The sequence below is a fragment of the Plecotus auritus genome, assembly GCF_963455305.1.
Source record: "Plecotus auritus genome assembly, chromosome: 3".
NCBI lineage: Eukaryota > Metazoa > Chordata > Mammalia > Chiroptera > Vespertilionidae > Plecotus > Plecotus auritus.
In genome coordinates, this window is record NC_137772.1 from 200192701 (window position 1) to 200213059 (window position 20359).

Consider the following 20359-nt stretch of genomic DNA (forward strand, 5'->3'; position numbering starts at 1 on the left):
ACCTAGCATCTCTCAGCTTCCAATCCGGCCGGCCTGGACTTAATTCCAACAAGACACTAGCCTTGGACAAGTTATTGATCCTCTCTTTCAGTTTCCTCTTGGGTATCCTGGGGATAATCAAACGGACCCCAAAGGGGTGCTGTGAGCATCATTTAAAGTCAGAAATGGGTCCAATTGGTGTGACTCACTGACCTATGAACCAGGAGGTCACGGTTTGATTCCCGGTCAAGGCACATGCCTGGGATTGTGGATTCCATCCCCAGTGTGGGGCGTGCAGGAGGCTGCCGGATCAATGATTCTTCCTCATGATAGATGTTTCTATTTCTCTCTCCATACCCCTTCCTCTCTGAAATCAATAAAAATATATTTTGAAAAAGAAAAAAAAGAACATCAAGAATGGAAAAATACCACGTAGTGATGCTTTCACACCCAACATGTTAAGTGAGGAAAGGGGTCCTTGGGCGAGAACCTAGAGGCTGGGAGCTGAGCAAGGGGAAAGGGAAGCCTGACTCTAGTGTAGCCCAGAGAAGGCGGATCGTCCACGCTCTCCAGGAGGAGGCAGCACGCGGGGGAGCAGGCCCCTGGCCAGGAGGGGGCGCCCGAGCGCCGCACTGCAGCATCCCGGCCGCGAGCGGGCTGAGCTCGCGCGTCCTGCCGCAGTCCCCAGGCTGCTTGTCGGAGCGAGGAGACTCCCGCCGGTCCGCTCGCACTCGCTGCTGCCTCAGCCGCTCCAACCGTGATCGCAGCCCAGCGACTCACAAACGCAGCCTGCGCCCTGGGCTGCGCAGCGTGGGGGGGCGATTCCGAACTTGCAGGGGACCGCGCTTCTCCGGGGCCTGGAGATTGTGAACAGGTGAGTGTCAGGCACGTGCCCAGGTGGCTCTTTCCGGACGACCTCCTGCAGACCCTTCCGCGTCCCTGAACCCTCGGCTTCTGGGTGGGTCCTCCTGGTCCCTGGGCCCCCAGGGCGGCTCTGGGGTTCCCCAGAGGGAGCTGTGAACGCAGGCGCCCAGAGTTTGACAGCGCCCTGCGAGCTGGGACAGAGAGTGCCCTTTTGACTTGGGCTGCCTTTGCCCTCTAAGCTGCCAGCGAGTGACCTGCGGTCCCCAGCGGGCCTGCTTATCATTCCAGGATACCTGTTGCTCTCGGAGCAGCGCCACAGCCCGGGGTCTTCTACAATTATTCTCGTCGCTGTGGGTGCTGCGTCGTAAGATGAGGGAGAATTCGGGTGATGAGAAGAGGAAAACTTGATTTCAGAGATCGAGAAGGGGGCAGCCCAGCGAGAATCTCATTCCCACGCCCGGACTACAGTCTTTGCTTCCCTAAACAGCTGAACTTTATTTTGATGATAAATACAGAAGTTAGTTAGAAAAAAGCCGATTACCTTATAAAGATACTTTTCTTTCTTTCTTTCTTTCTTTTTTAACCAAGAGGAAGTGGGAAGCATGGGCCTTGACAAGTCGCCTTGGGAATGATTTATTATGAATGAAACCTTTCTTTAAATATTTTTTAAATGAGGTTATTAGTGACCTACATGTCATAGGTCTAAGCTCCTGGGAGGAAGCCACTCTGTTTGTATATGCTTAGCATAAATGTGGAATGAATCAATTAATGCGTTAATAACATAGGATTTGGAGGCTAGCTTCTGTTTTTCTTCTTTCTAAGCTTTCTTTTAGGTCTTTATTGTTAAAAAAAATCACCATACCTTTAATCTCTTAAATATCTACGTGTAAGTTTAGCTTTGGGATTTATAGGAACTCAGAAGTTTTTGTCCTAATAAAGCACTGTCTACATAAAAAGTGAATGGCAACTTCTGGATTCAGCCAGAATATGTCTGCACAACAACATTAAAACTAATAGTTTGTTTTTTAGATCCATGATATGGAAGGTCTTGGTTTATGAATTGTTTTTTTTTAATATATCTTTATTGATTTCAGAGAGGAAGGGAGAGGGAAAGAGATAGAAACATCAATGATGAGAGAATCATTGATTGGCTGCCTCCTGCACATCCCTCACTGGGGATCAAGCCTGCAACCCAGGCATGTGCCCCTGACCAGAATCGAACCTGGGACACTTCTGGTCAGGGGCACATGCCTGGGTTGCAGGCTTGATCCCCAGTGAGGGATGTGCAGGAGGCAGCCAATCAATGATTCTCTCTCATCATTCAAGACCCTACATCCCATGACTTCAGTCCTCAGGCTGACACTCTATCCACTGAGCCAAAGCAGCTAGGGCTATGAATTGTTTTGAACATCAGAAATTTGGCAACAGGTCACTTATTACAGCAATTTATGTAACTTCACATTTTCATGAGAGAAATAAAATATTGAAGGATGTATGTCAGTTTATGTCTTCCTTTTAGTCATTTTTCTAAACATGACATAAGATTGAGAATAACCAGATGTATCTTTATTAGGTTATAAATGAAAAAAATGAGCCCAAACAATTTCTCTTTCTTATGTGAAATTCCTATTCCTCTGAGGCCATTTGGGAGTTACTGAAAGGTTACTGAAATATTTGACATAACAAATATGGTTTTCTTTTTTTAAAATCACATTTGATGGCTACTTTCATGAAGCATCAATACAATAGGTAAAGACACAGGTTTTTATGTGTATGCGAATGAACAATTTTGCATGAAATAACAAATTGTTGTTTATACAAGCTCCAGACACTTGCATGGTCTATGTTTCAAAGAAATGCTTGTCGTTCTTGTATAGAATTTGCATAGTTAGTGCATCTGTATATATTATGCTTCTGTGACACTTCTGTGATGAAGCACTAAACACAGAGGCCTCTTCTTAATGAATGCATATAAAATTAAAATAAGGAAATCCTGTGATCTTTGGCCAAAATATGGGACTGGACAAATAACAGATGTCAAAGCTTCTGGGTTTGGTACTATTAATGATTACTAAGAAGTTTTTTTTTTCATTATTGAGGATGAAGGAAACTATAGCCAATGTCCATGTTGACCTTTTCATCCTTCCACTGGAGAAGCTGTTTGTGAAAATGTATAGATGGCAAAACGCTGGCAGGAGCAGCTTACACATTTAGATAAGAGATTTGTGTTTCAAAATTCTCTGTACAGACTGGAACACTGGGTGCAATGAAGACTGATGTGATTAAGTGTAACCAGGACAAAAGTGAAGTCTTGTATTTAGGGTTAAGACGTTGACTGCAGACGTTCAGAGTGAGGAAGTGTGCAGCTCCTGTGGAAGAGGAGTGGCTGTGGGGCAGTACAACCACGGTGCCCAGATAATGAAGAGAGAAAATCTCAGTGACCTTGTGCTGGGTCACCTTGTCAGGTCACATCTCTGGTGGGGGATGCAGTGGATGCCACGTTTTTAGAGTAATTAAAATGGCAAGTGTCAGAGGAGAGAGCTGCATATGGTGACGAGGGAAGGTGAAAGTCAAAAAAGCATAAACAAGACCCTACATCCCCTGACGTACAAGGGGAGATGCTGGCCCTCGCTTTTCTAGAGAGTAGATCCTGAGGTGGGACAAAGGGTCCTCATAGCTGCTAGGCTGCCTGAAGGGCTCTGAGTGACCGAAAAGAAAAGGCTGGCGATGCTTCTCCTTCCCCTCCTCACCTGAGAGCGGTAACTCAGACACAGGATGGGTGTTGCATGGTTGTCTGTTCATAAGGGTTCCTGCAATGGCTGGAGGATTCTTTGGTTGACCCCAAGCCTCTTTTCTTTTTTCCGTCTTAATATTTTTATTGATTTCAGAGAGGAAAGTAGAGGGAGAGAGATAGATAGAAATACCAATGGTGAGAGAGAATCCTAGATCAGCTGCCTCCTGGGTGCCCCCCACTGGGGATCGAGCCTGCAACCTGGACATGTGCCCTCACCAGGAATCAAACCTTGACCTCCTGATTCATAGGTCGAAGCTCAGCCACTGAGGTATGCCAACTGGGCCCCAAGGTTCTTGTCAACTTTGCATTTCTATGTTATTAAGAAACCAGGTGTCATCCCTAAAGCACCCACCTATATAAAATGTGCTAATGTTTTATGGAATATAATTAATTTCCCAAGTGTTAGGATAATATCATAAACTAATTTACTTGAAGTTGTCATAGAAAAGGAATCAGAAGTCAGACATGGCATTTATCTTTTGTGTATCAGGCCATGGTGCCCAGAAAAATATTAAAATATAATCTAAATATTACATATCAATTCCTGGAACATGAGTATCTATCACATGACTTGATCATGTGATCTAGTGTGAGCTGAGATAACATTTAAACCTTAAAATGCAAATTCAATTGTATTACATTGAGGTTGACTACTGTGAATGTATATTACTTGGCCCAAAGGAAAATAATAAAGAGTTCCAAATGTGACTCTCCCCATCACATATGTTTGCATCTTGGATGTTTACAGACACATGGTAAATGCATGTAGTCACATACTCCGAATATTTGTTATCAATTACTGACAGAAAAACAATGAAAATATTAATTAAATATTCTTGAAGAAGTACTTTAGCAAATGCTATTGTGAGTGAAAATACATGTTTTAGAACCAAAACAGATTGAAATTCAAGTCCTGGATCTGGATCTGTCATTTAATAGTTGAATCATTTACAGTAAATTGCTAGAGCCCTCTTACAGGATTGTGGTGAAGGTCAAAATGGAAAATGTTGATAAAGTTGAATAATGGCTGGCATCGAGGAGATGCTTAGTAAATATTAATGCAAACCTCTTTTGTTTAAGGGTTGCAGATTTGCAATGATATGGTGAACCCAAAGGCTGGAACCAAAACGATTTTCTCAGCTCTTTAGTTTGAACGACAGAGAGTTGTCTACCACCACCCAGCATGGCTAAAAGTGCAGAGGTCAAATTGGCAGTATTTGGAAGAGCAGGCGTGGGCAAGTCAGGTAAGTTTTGTTGTGGTGGTTGTTGTTGTTATTGTTTTGTGTGTGTGCGTGCATGTGTGTGTGTGTGTGTGTGTGTGTGTTATTTCCTCCTGGGATTGGGCAGGAAGGTGGTTGGCATTTCTCAGATTCTCATGTGTTCTTTTAGATGAAGTCTCTTTTTCTTTATCCAGAACTTTTCTTTTGCATAGCCAAGTTTTATGTACTCTTTTGCTTATTCATGATAAAGTAGCTTTGTTGATAATACACAAGGCAATGGATATATCATCGGTCTTGGTATTCAGAGGCAGGATATGAAACAAACCTCTGAAGAAATCAGATTGCGGAAATTAAAAATATATTTGCTCTTTTTTCTCTATATGAATTCCTAAGGGGCCAATTTTATATCTCATTCATCTTACTAGTCTCAGCAACCAGCCCAATGCTAAGCATGTATTGTGTGCTTAATAAATGCTAGTTGAATAAATATGTCTTTACAAGAAACAGAATTGCATTATCGTCCAAAATTGGGGAGGACTGGTGAGAACTTAGAGTGATCAAGCAAGACCACAATTGCCAGGGCCTCTGGGTTGAATTTAATGATCAAATTCTGGCTCAGATGAGTAATTCTCACCAAGTGCTGAAGGCTTTTTGATTGCCCACTGAGAAAAGGCTTGCATACCTTCAAAATTAAGGGTGAAAACGGTGGAAGTGAAGACGTATCTAATCCAATTTGAAAAATATACCTCAGATTTTATAATTAAAGGATGCCAAGTAGGTGCTGTTAAAATGTCAGGGCCACATGGCTTTTCGGATAATGTTGCTTTGATCTCTTACCGGAGAAAAGACCCATAAATGACTTTGCCTATGGAGTTTTTGGTTCTTAGGAGAGGACTCAAACAGCTACCTGGTAGGAGTGTGTGTGTAGAGGGAAACCCATTTGGATCTTCCAATACAGTAGGTAATCCACATAATCTTAAAAACACACACATGTGCAGCTTTTAATTCTGTGATCCACCGCTCTTTCCTAACCTGCTCTCTGGTTTAATTTCAGCAGTGAATCTTCCCTATTCTGTCTGTCTTTTTTCTTTTAATCTTTTCTGCTATCACTCTTTCCTTTTCCTTGTTACTCGCTCTTGCCTCTGGCAGAAACCAAGCAAAGAAAATAGTTGGCAAGGCTGAGAAACTGCCAGCCTACATGAGATGGAAGATAGAGTAACTCCTCCCCATTAATCTCCTCGGTGTTTCCCGATGGCGTGAGAGCCTACTTTCTGAAGCCAGTGGACGGGTCTGGAGAATGAGGAAACTATGCCAGGGAGTGGGGGATGGAGTCAGGGAGTGTGTGGGAAGGCCTGTGCTCCTCTGAGTCCTTGGTGACTGAAAGGTCAAGGCCTGGGGCTGACTGTTTATTATTCATTCATTCAAAATTTGTCGTTGGCAATAAGGGGAGGGGATCTATTACCCTTATATCACTTATCAAAATAAATTTCACATGGTTTGACAGTTAAAAATAAAAAGTCAGTTGGGAGAACCTCTTAGCTGTATGTATATTCACCTCAGAGCAAGCTGTGTACCTCCTATCAAGGTGAACCCATCAGCCGGAGCTTAGAGACCCCAGTTTACTTTGTCTTCCCCTCAAATTGTTTATAGTTTTGATTATTTTCTCATTCTCTTCTGATAGTTTCTCTTGATCATTTCTTTGTGCATTTCTCCGTCTTTTTCTTTTCTCCATGTTGATTGAATGTAGGCTCTGCCCTGACTGTCGTAATGTACTTAACTCCCATTCATTGCTTAAAGCATGGCAATCTTCCATCGCAATCATGCTGCAGAAACTGCTTTTGATAAGGTCACTGCCCATCAATAGCCCACAAACATAATGAACATTTCCCAGTTCTGGTCTTCTGTGGCCTCTCGTTATCATTCAATACCATCACTTATTTTTTCCATTCCTCCTATCTTCCCAGGCTCCCAGGACATCACATTCGACTTATCTGCTCCCTCTCCCTTGCCCCTAACCAGCTGCCTTCATGGCTGCTCTTCACGGGGCCCACTTCTCAAAAACCAGAGCTCCCAGGGCTCCACATACCATCCTCTTGTCTTCTCACTCCGTACATCTTCCTACGGCTGAGGTTAACACCTGCACACAGACTGCAAATTCTGATGGCCTTGGTTTGGTTATGTAAAATGCTTACTTTAAACTTGTTCACAAAGGCCCTGCTAACTCTAAAACCCTATAGTTCCTTATTAATGAGCCTTCTTTAGACGCTATAGAAGAAGACTATATACATTCTATCACTTGTATTTATTTTCATTCGGGTAAAAATGACAATGACAGACTACATGCCTTCAAACAATTGCCTTTTGTCTGTCATGTATGCACAGTGTTTTCCTGTTTCAACATTGGACTATTTTCCTGAGGCCTTGTAACCACACCTCACATTGAAAAGTACTATTGGTGTAACTTAAGCATGGGAGAAAATTTTGAAACCTTTACCCGTACTTTAGTAAATAACAACCATAGAGTACTTCATACCAATTAAATTTATTCTAGAAATCTTTGTAAATGTGGGTATATAATATCTTTGCTTAGTCATTGTACCACGTGTTCATCTTCCTATTGTTCCTATTATACAGACTGTATCAGTCCTATTAGTAACTTTTGTTTTTTTAAGTCTACCAAAACGTAACTGTAGCTCCTCACTTACTCTTATGCCTCCAAAAAATGGCCATGATCTTTGCATGGGCTCAAATGAGCTGTTTCTCTCCAAACACCCAGCATGGGAACTATTCCTGGGGGAGCCAGCTTGAGATCTTGGACTAAAGAAGCTGAGCATCTCTGATTTGACTTGTGTTTGTGTGAATTATTTCAGAGATCTCAAGTCTTACCGGTTCCACCCACTTTCCCTACACTCAATACCAAATTGAATTTGGGGTGAATAAGACCATATTGTCCATTTGCTAATAGAGAATAGAATAACCTAGAGTCGAAAGCATGAGCTGTTAGATTTTATTCCCAAATCTGCACTTGCTTAGCTGTGTGAGCTTGGCAACTTTGGCAAGTTACTTAATTTTTCCATTTCCTCACCTCTAAAAAAGGTATGATAGTGCTTATCTCAAAGAGTTGTTGTTAGGATTGAATAAGCTTTTACATGCAAGTTTATTAGAACAGCCCTTGGCACATAGTAAATGCTCAATAATTAGATTAAATTTTTAAAATTATGCTCATTTTATCTTTTATTTAGTGAAATGTAGAATCTAAGATATATTTACATTCAAGTGGTTTTCAGTAAAATTTAGAAAACTTATAAGACAAAAATTCTCTATTGCTAGTCACCACACCCCAAATATACACACATACTCTTTCTTTTAAATCGAAACTCTGGTTAATGTCACTTACAGCTTGACAACTGATGATCCGAACTATATTTCTCATGGCTTATATCTTGGAAATCTTGGGGAAACAGCCAGAAGATGTTAATGTCATCAATAAATTAACACCCTTAAATTTGAAAGTGACAGCTTTCTAATTCTAGGTAATATATAGGACCTCTGTGTTTAAAACTGACTTTTACATTAACCGAAACTCTTTGGTTGGTGTGTTGACCAAATAAGTGTCCTTGTAGGCAAAATTTAATAATGTCTCAATTACTAAGAAACACTGATAAAACACGTGAGGGTTGTGTGTGTGCCCATATGGCAACATTGTACACATGTGGTCTTTTTGTGTTGGGGGAGTCGTCTTTCTTCTAATTTTACCTTGAAGCTCTGTCTTCTAGTGAGTTTACTTGGCTTATGGAGCTTCCTGGCTCAGCATGATGAGCGCTGTGGGGATACTGCAAAGCATAGAGCCACCATTTCTGAGCCCATTTCATTTTCTCTTCCCTGGCGAAGGGAAAAGCCCTAAAAACATGACACGTAGGACATAGATTTCCTTACCTGTGTGTCAACCTATCCTTTGACAGGCTCCAGGTAACTGAAGCAGTAAGACCTGCCATATACCCTAGAATGCGCACCATATTTATTTAAATGCCTCCTGGATTCGTATTATTCAAATTTGTAGTAAGTGTGGGAGGAGCTGAGAGAAAAACAACTGAAATTTTACATTTAGATTTACAGTTGACATTCTCATTGTAGAATTGAAATATTGTGTGCCACAGCTAAATATATTTCTTGAAAAGGCTAGTCTCAAAGTTGATTGAGTAATGCTATTTGCTAATTCAAAAGCCAATTGATGCAGTCATCCGTGAAGGCTTTAGTTCATTGATTCAAATTGCTAAGCGAGAAATCGGGTGCCAAACAAACAAGCTTGTGAAGTTTTTTCCCTTGAGAAAAAGAGAAGTGATTTACTTTTTCCTCTTTTTTCTAGTTCTTGCCTCTTTTCTCTCTCTCTCTCTCCCTCTCTGCCCCCCTCCATTATAAAAAGTTTTGAAAAGTATTTTCCTCTCATTTTCAAGTGGAACAGGGACAATTTTGATTTTAAATGTGACTTTTTCAAGCACTGATTTAACATATATATGTACTTTATGGAACTAACCTTTGCGTTTTAGAAATGTTTCTCTCTCTTAGTCGCTATAAACCAGTTTGTTCCCTTCACTCCAACTTAATAGTGTAGTATGATGTGTCTTTAACATTGTTTTCAAAGTACTTCAAAAAGAAGTAGAGAAATATCTAGGGTATTTGGGGTACATAAGCATCTCATTGCATTCATGTAACTAGTTTGAATGCCTTATTAATAAAGTATATGCAAATTTTAATATTAATCCATAACATACCTGTGTTCATTAGAATATAAAAGTGATTTCCCCCCAAAACCAGTGACTAAAATGGACTCTTCAGGAATATGTGGCAGGTTGGTCTGTAGCTTCAGTAACACTAGGCTTCAGGTCCAGTTTGAGGACCACGGTACAGGTAACAGCCTCAGGTTGGCACATCATCAATGGGAGCATTGACAATAGTCCTGTATTCTCCTACATATGGTCCCAATCAGCTCTTCAAGTTCTTGGTCATTCTTCTAAGATTATATAATTAATCCTAATGCTGAATTTTATTTAAACTTTTGTCTAGGTGAGAAAAGGGGAGATTATGTTTCAAGTGGCTGCAGAATTTCCACAGCTCCTGAAAACGCGCGCGCGCGTGTGAGTGTGTGTGTGTGTGTGTGTGTGTGTGTGTGTGTGTGTGTGTGTGTATGTGTGTGTAAGTCTTTCCTAGGTGGTGGCTGAAATGAAAGGATTACCAAAAATGAGGCCCAGTGGTTTCTTGTGTAGTTGGTGGTAAGAAGAATAATTGTTATTTAAAGGATTGGACCAAAGGGAGGAAGGGGGCATTGAGTCAAGTTTGGATGGGGCTAGAAAAATAGCCATTCCATTGTCATAAAATATGGTGATATGGTTATCTGAGGCCTTTCTTTACCTGCAAAGCTAGAAAAGCTAAAAGAGGCAAGCAGCCTAGGTGAGTTGATTTTCATTGTTTCTTCCACCCCAAATTGCAGGTGTATCCTTTGGATATATGTAAAAGTCAGACCTCTGTCAAGGCATAAGTTGCACTGACCTTTCTCTCATGCCCAGGAAAAGCAAAGGGGAGGAATGGTGCTTATGCAGGCTTAGGAAAAAAAGCAAACTAAAGGAAGAAAAGGAGAGACAAATTAAATCATCAAAATCAGTCGTTTAATCGTGGATAGTTAAACATTCTGTAGGTTGGCAATGATCATTGATTAGGCATTTCTCTTAAGAAAAAATATACTTATGGAGGAAACGGTACTGGAAAACAAAGCAAAATGAAGACGTGGTTTTCAAAACCACAAGGAAGTATCCCTATCTCTGCTTTTTTCTATTGGCGTATATTTTAAAATTCACTTGTCCTTTATTTTTCACTGATGACTAATTTATTCATTGAAATATTTTCCTGTAGTTAATTATCAGTTGTCATTCGGTTCCATTTTGATCTTGCCTTGTTTTCTTGGCAACTGACAAGGACTACCTTTGAGGGAAGGGAGTGAAGAGAATTATAAATCATCCTTGTAATTCCCCTTTTTATTCCTGATATTTTTCCAACTTATGGGTTTGGGGAAATGAGCCAAATGTTCAAGGTGGTACTGGCCTTGAAGCCAAAATTCCAGTGCAAACGCACCTCTGTTGCTACAGCTGCCTTTGAAAATTGATGTGGTTTCAGAAAAACAGCCATGATTTCTTCCATCCCATTAAAAATGAAAGTAGTTATATTACAAAGAAAGGTACTCTAAAATATATATAAACATATATATATATGAGAGGAGAGAGATGCTTACCTAGATCACCCAGCTTCCTGGTGCCATAGCCAAGTCTGGAATCCCTGTTTATGTTATGAAGGTTTTTGCAACTTTGTGACTAAATGTTTTCATTTTGTATCACTCCATTCTCTTCCACATCCTTTCAAACACTTTACATTAGGAAATGAGATGATCATTAGAATTTTATAATACAAGCCTTATGAAACTGATGAGTTTTGTTTTTATAAAATAATTCCCAGTGATCAATAAATAAACCAAGGCATGGCAGAGCTTCTTGGGCGTTCTGAGTGTGTTTTCCGTCAATACAGCTGAGATTCTCAGCATCCTGTCTATATAGAAAAGTTACCCTGTAATGTGTATTCCATGTCTTAGGGCTTTGGATCAAGTGTGAGGAAACTGATGAATCATGTTCTATTTGAGAATAAGTTTCTTGTTGTTATAAAAATAGAATATGTTACATATGTCCTGTCAATATGATGTAACAATTAAAAGTTTAAAAAGTACCCGCTGTCCTGACTGAAAAAATTAGGGTCAAAACTGTAGTTTCATCTCAATCATATCTTTTTTCATTCACCTATCAAATGAAACATTCATTTGCTGATTGGTTGATTGATTGATTGATTGATTTACACCAATGCAGGCAGAATGGGCTTTGAAGGTACTTTGAAAAATTACAAATTTTTGTAGTACAAATGTGGTCTTCACACTATGATGTCCTCATTATTGAAATTCATGTATTCCCCTGCTGTGTTCCTTAACATTTCTGTTGGGAAAATAGTGTGGGGCGTTCTCTGGCCGTCCATCCTTGGAGGCCAGGGGAACATGCTCAGCCCAGCAGTTGGCTGTCGGTTCCTCCACTGTGTACATAACATTACAGACTAAACCAGGGGGTGTAGTTTCTATGCTTTGTAATTTGACCTTTCAGATACGTAAAATAAGTACATATTGAGTCAGGGTCTTTTTTTAGGATCAGTAGTTAAGAGTCTAAACTATTTAGGAAAATGGTTTAGACGTCTGCCTTATTAGAGAAGGAAGCATGGCTTGTTATAGAATTGTTGGATAATCAAATCTTATCCTTATTTAAAAATTAAAGCTTTAAAACATTTAAATATTTTCGATAGAAATGTTTCTCACATAATATATAAATATACGTACCTGTGTATTTCCCTATAAACGGAAATGTTTTTATTTATTTATTCAATTATGCATTCAGTGAGTATTGGTTGAGCACCAACTTTGTGTTCTAGAATAGCTCACCCATAGTACAGGACTCATGTATGTTCCCAAAAGGCAGAGCAGTACCTGTTTCTGCGCATCATTATAGCCCCAGAGCCTCAGACAGGAATCAACGCAGAATGGATCCCCAGTAAAACAAATAAATTGAATTAGACTATGCAGTCTATACATGTTTTATAACTTTATTAAGAGGCATATATTTTAAATGGACTCCTTATTATAATCAAAGTGGTTTCCTCACCTTCACTTGAATATCTTCAGGGACAAGAACTCAACATCCCATCCTTAGATAACTGTATCAGTCAGTCCTCCAGAGTAACAGAACCAATAGGACACATCCTATCTATCTATCTATCTATCTATCTATCTATCTATCTATCATCTATCTATCTATCTATCTATCTATCTATCTATCTATCTATCATCTATCCATCCGTCCATCGATCCATCCATCTATTTCTCTATTTTTCTGTCTGTCTGTCTGTCTGTCTGTCTATTAGGGCTGGCAAGACTGAACTCTGTTGAGAGGCTGGCAGGCTGGAAACTCAGGTAGGAATTATGTTGCAATTTTAAGGCAGAATTTCTTTCACTCTGGGAAACCTCACGGTTTGCACTAAAGGCTTCCAGTAATTGCATGAGTCCCACCCACATTATTAAGGTTAATCTCCTTTACTTAATGTCAACCGATTGTAGATGTTAACCACATCTACAAAACACCTTCACACTAACCCCTACATTAATGTCTGATTAAATAACTGGGTACTATGGTCCAGCCAAATTGGCATGGAAAACTGTCACAACTCTTTCTATTTGCTACTTTACCTTCCTTGGAACCAAAGGCTGTTCATTAGTTTCTACTCATTGACTTTACGTTTAAGCCCCTAGAGTTACCTAGAGCACTTTTAATCTCTCTTCCCTGTGGCAGCCCTGAACGTATTTGGAGATAGCCAGCATGCCTCAGCCCATGCTTGAGGTTTCTCTTCCAGAGTCTGGTTAATCGTAGTCACCAGATTTGCCCTACAGAGATCATGGTTTCTACTCACAGCACCATCCTTGCTGCCCCCCGTCCCCGCCCTCTACCCGCATCCATAAAGTGTGGAGCCTGTAAATGAATGCAGATATTTCAGATGTGGGATGTCCCAGACCAGATCAGAGCACGGCTGTGGTTTTGCTAGTAGATACTTTGCTTCTGTGAAGACATCCTAAAGCCACTCTTGCTTTCAGGGTGACAGTGGAGGCAATGTTAAATTCTGGGGAGTTTACTGCAAATGAGTCTTAAAAAAAATATTTGTATGCTGTTGCTGAATCACATTTTCTCAAACCTATATCTGAGTATGTGTATTTTAACCCAGGTGTAGAAGTTTACTTTCATCCTTTTAACTACTGTTTTGTTAGATTTAATCTATCCTCTTGCCTGTCAGGAGCCTTTTGGGTCCAACATAAGTATCATTCTTTCCCACTTTCTGTCATCTAGAAATATGTTAGTTTTGGAACATTATAGGCCCTTGATCCTCTTATTGAATCATAGAATTTTCCACTTTGGTATTATTTAGCTCATTGGAATGATGATGAATCCCAGTGAGGCTTTTGGATAATAAAGCTAGTAAAGAAAAACAAAGGTCTTTGGCTCTTGGTGTGGGGGCATTAACATCATATCACATTACTTCCCTATTCATTAAATAAATTCTGTTTAGATGTGCCATAAAAAGGGTGATCTGGGAGGAAGCCTTACATTTATATTGCCTTGTTTAATATTTTATTTAACACTAGAGGACCAGTGCATGAAATTGATGCACAGGTGGGATCCCTCTGCCTGGCCAGTGATCAGGGCCGATCAGGGCCATCATGCCCAGTCCCAATCAGGGCCGAGCGGGGCTAGTGACTAGGGAGGGGCCACAGGAAGGACCATGGGAGGACTCCAGGGCGTGTCCAGCCCCATCTCACCCAGTCCTGATCGGTGGACCCCATCAGCAAGCTAACCTACCAGTCGGAGCATCTACCCCCTGGTGGTCAGTGCACATCATAGCGACCGGTTGGTCAACCACTCAGTCAGACACTTAGCATATTAGGCTTTTATATAGAGAGATTTGCTATTTCTATCTCACATTCTTATCTTAGGACTCAAGGTACATTGCTACGTAAAGTGCATAAGAGTAATTAACTTTTATTGGTTCAAATATCTATACATAAAGTTATCTTTCACTCATTCCAAGATATGCATGCATACTTTTGTACTAGAATGGCTGGATTTATGTCATTTGGGACTGCTGCTGCGAATCAGAGCTGAGTGTGGGAACGGGTTTTCTTCACTGGGTTAAATTGGTAGATATCAAACTTTAGCTTGCCTCGGACTCACACAGAAGGCTTATTAAAAATATGTGCTTTTGGACCCCATTCCCAGAGGTTCTGATTCAGTAGGCCTGTAAAAGGATCAGAGAACTTGTATTTCTAACAAGTTCCCAGGTGATGCTTATGCTGCTAGTCTGGTGACCACATTTTGGGAACCATTGTTAGGTTTGCTAAGTACTCCATTTCTACTTGAAATGGGTGTTGTCAGCATTGCAAAAGCATATAGCGTTTTGTGAGCTGCATGTAATAAGCATGGCGTACCAGGCACTGTCATGGGTACTAGTGGTATAGCAGTCAACAAAACAGGCAAGATCTCTGCCGCTATGAGGCTAATATTCTAATGGGAAGCGACAAACTAATTGAACCAAAAAATACTCTGAGAGGCAGAGCAAATGTGAGGCTTTTCTGTGGTTCCTTAAGACTAGAATTTTTCTTTCTCATCTTAGTATGGTAAGTTTTGTTTTTTTTTTAAAAAAGTGTAAGCCTCAAGGACTGTGACATGCTGAGGTTGGGGTTTAAGATCATACTTTGAGCTGTTCAGCAGTAGTGGGCATGAATTGGACTAAACTGCAGTATTAAGTGTCTGGGGTTTAACATATAAGGTAAGACCATGTACCAAAGTTTCTGCTCAGAGAAGCTAAAGTAGACCACATAGGAATTGAACCCATAACCTTTAGTTTATTAACACCATGCTCCATCCAGTCAAGTTAAGGCTAATGCAGAGCCAAATGAAAGTAAGGTAGTTGTTCTTTCTGCAACATTTGGAAAAAGTGATTTTAAATTGCTCATTGACAGTGGCATTTATAAAACTTATGCAATGGTTTTGTAGAAAGAACTGCAGCATTAAGAAGAGTTCATAAGTTTCCACTGTTTGGGGTAGAAAGATAACATCTTTTTCTTGATGATGCATTTCCTGTTCTTTTAACAAGTATTTTCAAAAGTTTTCTTTTGTTTTCTACCATTGGGCAGCAGTTTAAGAGGTGAGGCCAAGAACAAAAGAGTAAGAGTAAAATATTGTGCATATTTATCTGTCTGAAAAGAATTTGACTTCTTTTTGTACTAAGAACCTCATAAATTACAACGGAACCTAACAACTGAGCCAGCTTCGTAGTCATTTGGCAACACATGTTGAGTTAGAAGTTTTAAAGGAAGACTCAACCACACATGGTAGTATGAGTAATGGTTTTCTGTTCCAATGCCTGGGACTATATTTCCATTCAAATATTTTATATCTTGAATCTGTTTTTCTAGCAGTATTCCAAAAGAGGTGAAATCAGGAGCACAGTAACTGTACATTTAAATCCTAGAGTCCCCAAATTTAACCCATTATTTCGTGTCTTCCACTTATTAATTTACAAATATTTACAGACTTTCTCCTATATTCCCAACTCTCCCACCCTCTCCATCGTCCCGCCAAATGTCCAATGCAATGTTAATATTTGTGGAAAAAGCTCAGAGACCTATATGACTGACCCTGTTTCAGGGACTGTATAGTGTTTTTGTTGGTCATGTATGACTCACAATTAGAAATTACCCAGTGATAGTTTTTGTTCCAGCACAATGCTTGGTTTTTCCAATTTTTTATCTTGAAATATTTTTAGAAAATTGTCAGAGTTGCAAGAACAGTACAGAGAGTTCTTTTGTACCCTTCACCTAGCTTCCCTCAACGATAACATCTTTGTTACATAATCACAATACGTTATCAGCACCAGGAAATTGATATGGATGCAATGTCAATTATATGGCATGAATACAAGTAAGTTACACATCTTAGAATGGATTGAGCTTTGACTCAAATCAGGCTCAGAGTCAATTTGAAAAGACAATTGGGGAGAACCTTCAAGAAAGGATGGAGCTCATCATGAATTTTCAAAAGCTGAACTCTGATAACCTACTAGTACTTATTATCCGAAATTTATATGTTGAGGTGTGTGCAATTTAGCACTTTAGATCACACATAAGACAATCTTCTAACACTTTAGTTCAGGTCATAGATGCTATAGGAATCTGTGAGAGGAAGAAAAATCAGTAGGAAATACTTGAAGAGACATTGAAGGAGGCAATAAGAATAAAATACTATAAATTCAGTGAGATTGTTATGGTGAGATGTGGAACAACTTTCCCTCTTTTTTTTATTTTGCAAAATGTTGTTAATGTTGTAATTAGAAGGGGACAACAAAGTGATAAAGGAAAGGGTAGGAACTAAGTGATGGTTAACAAGGGATGAAAGGCTCTTTTAAAGCTTCCCAGAACTAACACATCAGTCCTCATTTCCCTTCAGTGGATTTGGAGTCCAGTCTGACTCACCATTTATTAACTGTGTGCATGGTGAGCTTACTTAACTTTGGTGCACTCCAGTTTCCTCTTCAGTAAAATGCAGATGATAATAACCATGTTCTTTTAAATTGATTTTTAGAGAAAGAGAGGAAGGGAGAGAGAGAAAAAAAAACACATCGATTTGTTGTTCCACTTATTGATGCATTCATTGGTTGATTCTTGTATGTGCCCAAAGGGGAGACCAAACCCACAACCTTGGTATATGGGGAGGACGCTCTAACTGAGGGGCTAGGGCTGATAATAACCATCTAATAGTAGGGTTGTTGTGCACTAAAACCAAATGATATATAATAAAACCAGCAATCAAAATAATTAGCTAATGCTTATATCATTGACTGTAAGCCAACCACTGTTATAGGACTTGACACATATGAACTCATATAATCATCTATAATCATCACAACTATTCTATAAATTTTGCCCTATTATTATCCTTCCTTTACAGATGAGGAGCTTGAAGTCCAGAGGAGTAAGTAAGTAACTTGCCCAGGGCCATACAGGTAGTGACAGGATTCTGGCAGAGCTAGGATTCAAACCCAGACAGTTTGCCTCTGGTGCCTGTGTTTTTATCTACAATACTCCCCAAATTTCTAACTAAATGCCATGCACAATTATAGATTCTCAACAGATGTTTTCTTCCCCTCTCCTCCTCTAGTCTTTTCCTCCTTGTTACTTATGAACAGTCATTTAGATTAATGAGTATCTATGAAAAGTACTCTACTTCACTTGAACCATTACTAGAGAAAATGAGGAATCAGAACAGAGGAAATGGTGATTAAACTAAGAGATCTTACAGCCTTATGTTACATTTTTATTCAACTCAGTTTATAATAATATTTCTATTCCAAATTATGCCTATGATTTCATGGCAAAACCTTTTAGTTGGCTTTTGAGGCCCAACAGTATGTGAAGGAGATGGTAAGGGAGAAGGGTGGAAATTCTAAAGAAAGATCAAAGAACTTAACATGTGATATATGAAAAATGTCAAGTTTGTTAAACATCCTCCGTGGAAAGAGAGGATACATTAATAATTTGACCTGGAAGTGTCCCAAAAGCAAAACTCAGAAGCTTTAAAAAATGTGGAAGTCCAAGTATGTCAACATTAAGGAAAATACATAGTGAAGTCAAAAAATTTAACTGATGATATGTATTAAAAATATTAGATTCAGAGATTGTCTTCATTATTTGTCACAATAGGAGGCTGTTGTTTTTGTCCTTCATTGAAACACAAGATGTTCTTGTGAACCAAAGAATCAGGCTTCTACACAAGGCAAAATGCCAAAAGGTTTGAAACATTTTATAAGGGCAGATTGGGTAGGATAGGATCCCATCAGATAACTAAAGATCTTTTGTCTGCCATGAATAATACATGATTAATTATTGTTGGAGACTTCTAGGTCAATAAATATTGTTGAAGACTATGATGCTTCTTGTAAATGCCAGGGACTACCATCATCATAGTTGATGATTGATTTTGAATCCATAATTCATTATTCAAAATTATATTATGGTGGTGCTATTTTGGATGAGTAGTTGGCATAGACTTGATGTCAAAATGGAAACTCTCAATATGAATTTCTCAGATTATTTTTTTAAGATTCAGTAAAAAGAAGGTTTTGTTCAGTACCAATTAAAAAATTCCTCAAACCAACCATCGTGAGAAAACATGAGTTTTTTGGTTAAATAATTTTGTAAGTGTTTTATATAATGTATTATAAAACAAGGGTTTTTAAGTTATCTTTTATTTATGAAATGTAGCATTGCCATAGTTAGTAAGTAAATACTTTTATCTTACTTGATCTTCTACAGAATATTCATTATTGTCTATCAAATACCTCTGTCTGTCTGCTCAGTCAAGTTTATTGTAAGTCCTGCATACTTGTCCCATGCTCCAACATCATTCACACTATTAGTAAGTTTTGTTTCTAACATGTTCTGGTTTGAATGACCCAAAACTTATTGTAGAGTAATTTTATTACAGTGAAAGGGTTTCATTTTATTGAGGAACAAAAGTAAATAAAAATAAATTTCCAAGAAATATCAAGTTCATTTTCATCTTAGAACACTATTTCTATAAAGATAAAGGTAGAAATAAACTGAATTCCTCAAGCTCCACATTTTAAAGATGCTGGACTAGTCATTAGATTAATTTAGATAATTTTTACATCTCCACTGTTATTTAATGAAAGTGTGTGTTTGTGTGTGCATTTGTGTATTGTCTAGGAGTGTTATTCCAGAAAAAATTAAACCAACTATGAATGGTACTATTTTCTGCATTCTAAACAAAGGAAAATTTTGAGATACTAAGGGGCTTAATAGTCAGTCTCTTTGAGTCTCATGTTTAGCTCGTTATTCCAAATAGTGGTCTAGAATATAGGAATATAAGAAAAACATGTGACTAAGTTCTACCCTAGGAGTAAAGGGTTGCAGTCAGAATGAGAAGATTGAAATTGCACATAGTAGATATACTTGGACATGCAGAAAAGAAAAAACAAAGCACACATGGTCTTTTCAATAAAACATTTCTCATAATGCCCTTAGCATAAGGAAACATTTGATAAAACATGTAAACTATGCAAATAACAACATTGAATTATTTCAAAACACTTGCATTGGAAAAAGGCTACCTTATGTTGCCACCCAGAGCCTCACCCATACCTGATTTATATGAGGTAGTTAATGAGATTTGGGACTTTTGAGCTAATGAGGTTTAGATGAGATTTGGGACTTGGAGTAGATGCAGTAATGGGTTGAGAATATTGAGGACCTTAGGATGGCGTGCGTGTATTTGCATGTGCAATTCCCTTCGGAGGCCAGAGAGAGGAATGTGGTGAGCAGAACAAATTATTCCAAGGATGTTTATGTCCTAGTTTCCAGAACCTGTGAATATGTTACCTTACATAGCAAAAAAACAAAACAACAACAACAACAACAAAAAAACACACACAAAACTTTGCAGATGTGACTGAAGTTATTTATGAACCTTGAGATGGAAAGATTATCCTTGATTGTCCAGATGAGTCCAACCTAATCACATGACTTCCTAACATTGAAGAAACCTTTCCAGGTGAGATCAGAGACTGAGGTCAGGAGGAGATTTGACTAAAATGAAATGGGTGCCAAGATATAATGTGCTGGCTTTGAGGATGGAGGAAGGGAACATTAGCCAGGAATTGTGAGTGGACCCTGGAAGATGGAGGTGGCAGGGAAATGGATTCTCTCCCAGAGCCTGCAGAGAGGCCCCGCTGACCTGCATCAGACTTCTAACCTACAGAAGTGTATGGTGATAAATTTGTGTTGTTTTGGGGCGCTAAG

The 20359-nt window shown here is 39.2% G+C and overlaps 1 protein-coding gene across 1 annotated transcript in view; it reads left to right on the top strand.

Annotated features, from left to right (window-relative positions):
• Positions 1–644: 644 nt before the first annotated feature.
• RERG (RAS like estrogen regulated growth inhibitor) overlaps positions 645–20359 on the top strand; it is a 111117-nt gene continuing 91402 nt past the window's right edge. Inside the window, exons 1-2 of the mRNA XM_080659262.1 lie at positions 645–853; positions 4718–4881. Of these exons, the coding sequence (XP_080515388.1) occupies positions 4821–4881 (61 nt within the window). The 5' untranslated portion in view covers positions 645–853; positions 4718–4820. The remainder of the gene's footprint in view (positions 854–4717; positions 4882–20359) is intronic.